Raw genomic sequence first — 4,455 nt, forward strand, 5'->3', positions numbered from 1 at the left:
ACACAATCAGTGGTGGAAAAAGTACCCAATTGTCATACTTGAGTAAAAGTAAAAATACCTTAATAGAAAACGACGCAAGTAAAAGTGAAAGTCACCCAGTTAAATACTACTTGAGTTTTGAAAAAAAAAGTAGTACTTTCAAGTATTTTTTACTTAAGTACTTTACACCACTGCACACAGTACATACCATAGGATTTAGAATCAGTGCTGTGCTGTAGTTCAGATGTTTAACTAATTCTAATTGTATCCACTGGGAGGCACCAAAGGCGTGTCTTTCCAGCAGTGAAGTGTATGTGTCATCACATACTGCCTTCAAACCAACTGGGAACTCGGAAAAAAACAAACTCAGACTAAGAAAAAAACTTGTGACGGTGACGTCAGTGATGTCCAGATTGGAGAAATTGTAGCTCTCGGATGATGCCTGAGTTTCCGATTTGTAATTTCGATTTTTATGAATTTAACAAAAATATTTTCGCAGTCTTTTTTTCCGACTTTTCATTTGTGTTAAATAAACTGAAGTCTGAGGTCCAATATTTCCGATTTCCGTGTTGTCTTGAACTCACCGTCTGTCTTGTATTTACTGCGTGTCACCAGTTGAGTCCAAAATAACGTCTAGCGGAGGTAGTTCACTAGCTAGCTGTTCATCTAGCTACACAAAAGGATTGCTCTTTTTCTTTAATGATTTTATTCATTCGCGTAATTTTGTAGCTAGCGAAGTGAGCAGTAAATCAAATCCTCGATAGCTATTAAGCTAGCCAGCGAGCCTGCTAACGTATCCCCATTTGTGCTATCTCGGCTAGCTAACTAGCTAGCTGCAGACAGAAGCAATGTCCATGTAACTGTCATCGATGCATTAAACATCTAGCGTTGTGTGACACATTCAGGTACTGTAGTCTATATTCCCGCCTTTGTTTTGATGCAATGAGCAGGTTTTTCGTTGCTTACATGGAATGAGATTGATCGGGTAATGTTATCGTTAACCAGGTTGCAGGCAAGCTGTGGGTGGTCTGTTTAACACTGATTTGTTTGCCGAGTTCGATTAGGTAATGTTAAGTTAGCTGTCTGTTCAATTGTTGATTAACTTTAGAATGTATTTTTCTCTAGCTACCTCATTTCTCTGGGAGACATTCATTGACTGCGGTCTTTATTGTTAACTGAATGAACAGACATGCATTGTTGCTTACAGATCTCTCTTGTCTCTCTCTCCCCCATCTCTCTCCTTCTCAGTCTCAGCACCATGAGCCTGGTCCGTGTCGTGTGTCGTCACAAGACGGCCCTGGCCATCGGAGGAGTGTGCCTCTTTGCTGTTGTCCTCCTTTTCCTCGCCAAGTGTACCTCGGAGACCCTAAAACAGGGCCAGGCCGACCCTCCAGGCCTAGCACCCCACGCTGCCCACTCCCAGCCCCGAGCAGAGCACCCTGAGCTCCCCTCACGCCCCAAAGACCTCTCGGCCTTCCTGGTGGTCCTCATCACCACAGGACCCAAGTACACAGAGCGCAGGAGCATCATCCGTAGTACCTGGCTGGCTAAGAAGGATCCGGAGGTTCTAGCTATGTTCGTGGTGGGAACCGAGGGTCTGCCCGCAGAGGATATGCAGAACATCAACACAGAGCAGGGGCGGCACAAAGACCTGCTCTTACTCCCCGCGCTGCGAGACTCGTATGAGAACCTGACCCTGAAGCTGCTGCATATGTATTCCTGGCTAGATCACAACGTAGACTTCAAGTTTGTGTTAAAAGCGGACGATGACACTTTTGCTCGTCTGGATCTGTTGAAGGTATGTGTTTGATATGGGATCCATCCCAAATGGCACCCTCTTCACTATGTAGTGCACTATTTTTTTGACAAGGGTCCATAGGGAATAGGGTGCCATTTGGAAGATAATGTGTATTGTAAACTGGATGGTTTGAGCCTTCATTGCTGATTGGCTGAAAGCTGTGGTATATCAGACTGTATACTAGGTGTATGACAAAACATGTACTTTTCCTGCTCTAATTACGTGCTTAAAAATGGCCCTTAGCGGTGGTATTTTGGCCATGTACCACACCCCCTCGGCCCTTATTGCTTAAATATAGAGTTTGTGCTGTAAAACAAATGTATGTGCAAACACCCAATAACGTATAATCTCTCCTAATCTTATAGGAGGAGCTGAAGACTAAAGAACCCAGCCGGCTGTACTGGGGCTTCTTCTCAGGCCGCGGTCGCGTGAAGACGGCAGGGAAGTGGAGGGAGTCGGCCTGGGAGCTGTGTGACTACTACCTACCCTACGCCCTGGGTGGAGGCTACCTGCTCTCCTGCGACCTCGTACACTACATCCGAATCAACACGGCCTACCTCAAGGTGTGGCAGAGCGAGGACGTGTCACTGGGGGCGTGGCTAGCCCCGGTGGACGTCAAACGGACACACGACCCTCGATTCGACACGGAGTACAAGTCTCGGGGGTGTAGTAATAAATACATGGTGACTCACAAGCAGAGCCTGGAGGATATGTTGGAGAAACAGCAGACGCTGCAGAGAGACGGGAGGCTGTGTAAGGAAGAGGTTAAACTCCGCCTGAGCTACGTGTACGACTGGAGCGTCCCGCCCTCACAGTGCTGCCAGAGGAAGGATGGAATACCCTGACCTATAACCCCTAACCTTCCTCACTTTGTCCACCCATGTAATTCTCATCAGTGTTTCCCCTACTACGGTTACCCAGGCGGTGTGGTGCTCCCCCTAAGCCTTACTCCGTTCTGTGGTGCCCCCCTTCCCTGTAAAATATTGTGCTGCCTTCAGTTGACCTCCATAGAAGATGTCTGTTATGGCAGCCCGCCTATGAAAAGACCTGAGGAAAACACTGATCCCCATTCCCTTTTTATATATGTTTATTTATTCTGGATCCTTTGCTGACTGTCCTAAAGCACACTGGTACAGGACTGGTACAGGACTGGGAGAGGACTGGTACAGGACTGGTACAGGACTGGGAGAGGACTGGTACAGGACTGGTACAGGACTGGGAGAGGACTGGTACAGGACTGGTACAGGACTGGTACAGGACTGGGAGAGGACTGGTACAGGACTGGTACAGGACTGGTAGAGGACTGGTAGAGGACTGGGAGAGGACTGGTACAGGACTGGTACAGGACTGGGAGAGGACTGGGAGAGGACTGGTACAGGACTGGGAGAGGACTGGTACAGGACTGGGAGAGGTCTGGTACAGGACTGGGAGAGGACTGGTACAGGACTGGTACAGGACTGGGAGAGGACTGGTACAGGACTGGGAGAGGACTGGGAGAGGACTGGTACAGGACTGGGAGAGGACCGGTACAGGACTGGGAGAGGACTGGTACAGGACTGGTACAGGACTGGTACAGGACTGGGAGAGGACTGGGAGAGGACTGGTACAGGACTGGTACAGGACTGGGAGAGGACTGGTACAGGACTGGGAGAGGACTGGTACAGGACTGGGAGAGGACTGGTACAGGACTGGGAGAGGACTGGTACAGGACTGGGAGAGGACTGGGAGAGGACTGGTACAGGACTGGGAGAGGACTGGGAGAGGACTGGTACAGGACTGGGAGAGGACTGGGACAGGACTGGTACAGGACTGGGAGAGGACTGGTACAGGACTGGGAGAGGACTGGTACAGGACTGGTACAGGACTGGGAGAGGACTGGTACAGGACTGGTACAGGACTGGTACAGGACTGGGAGAGTGGACCTGACTGGGTGCAGCCACACAACAGGAGACCGGCATTTATTAATAACAGCACATGTATGTTGGGAGAAAGTGTACTTAAAGGAACCAGTATTCAGCTTTCTGGTTGGACAATGAAAAGACTCGAGTCATTCCTGAATCTGTTTAAAATGTCCCGGAGACTCTCTTTAAGTGGAAGTGGCCCTATTTATGAATGCGATGGAAGTGAGGTGTATCGCTTCAGAACAATGGTACAGAATGAGCCAGTCATGGGTTGGTGGTATTTGGAGTTGCATTGAGACCATGTGTAATATTGTAGGCCTCTCTCTCTCCCCTGCTTCCTGAGAGTTCTGTTCAGTTGGGAGATTTAACCTACCTGCTGTCTGTGTTTGGTTGACGTATTTACTAAGTGCAGTGATGGTCAACAGAGCTGTTTGTGTTCAGCTGAGCTACTCTACAGGTCATTTTCCAGCTGATATTCGGTTACTTTTAAACCCCCAAAAAAGGACTGCTTCTGTTACTGTCGTTGAAGAAACCAACCGTTGTATTATTGTGACCTCAACACCAGTGTTGTTTTAAACCTACTGTCAAACTACTTCAATATGAATGTTTAAAATATTTGGACCTATTAAAATGTTTAAAATATTTGGACCTATTAAAATGTTTAAAATATTTGGACCTATTAAAATGTTTTTCAAACATGTATTTTTGTGAAAAATATTTATGACTAATAAATTGGTATAAACACAGAAGAAAAATACCTACTGTACCCCCCCATAC

The 4,455-nt window shown here is 47.4% G+C and overlaps 1 protein-coding gene across 2 annotated transcripts; it reads left to right on the plus strand.

The window, feature by feature from the left end:
* Positions 1 to 533: 533 nt before the first annotated feature.
* Positions 534 to 4,378, plus strand: LOC115143517 (beta-1,3-galactosyltransferase 6-like). Of its 2 annotated transcripts, XM_029684018.2 has the most exons (4): positions 534 to 884; positions 985 to 1,043; positions 1,228 to 1,777; positions 2,143 to 4,378. In XM_029684018.2, the coding sequence occupies exons 3-4, from the start codon at positions 1,238 to 1,240 to the stop codon at positions 2,620 to 2,622; spliced, it is 1,020 nt and encodes a 339-aa protein (XP_029539878.1). In that variant the 5' UTR covers positions 534 to 884; positions 985 to 1,043; positions 1,228 to 1,237; the 3' UTR covers positions 2,623 to 4,378. The 2 variants fall into 2 exon arrangements, with proteins under 2 accessions (XP_029539878.1, XP_029539876.1); XM_029684016.2 differs by lacking the exon at positions 985 to 1,043 and having other exon boundaries at positions 535 to 884.
* Positions 4,379 to 4,455: the final 77 nt, after the last annotated feature.

This window comes from Oncorhynchus nerka, linkage group LG15 (assembly GCF_034236695.1).
Source record: "Oncorhynchus nerka isolate Pitt River linkage group LG15, Oner_Uvic_2.0, whole genome shotgun sequence".
In the NCBI taxonomy this organism is placed as follows: Eukaryota; Metazoa; Chordata; class Actinopteri; order Salmoniformes; family Salmonidae; genus Oncorhynchus; species Oncorhynchus nerka.

Excerpts from the sequence above, each read along its gene's own strand:
- LOC115143517 (XM_029684018.2), top strand. The coding sequence starts at position 1,238 with ATGAGCCTGGTCCGTGTCGTGTGTCGTCACAAGACGGCCCTGGCCATC. Across the intron at positions 1,778-2,142 it reads CTCGTCTGGATCTGTTGAAG|GAGGAGCTGAAGACTAAAGA; the intron begins GTATGTGTTTGA and ends CTAATCTTATAG.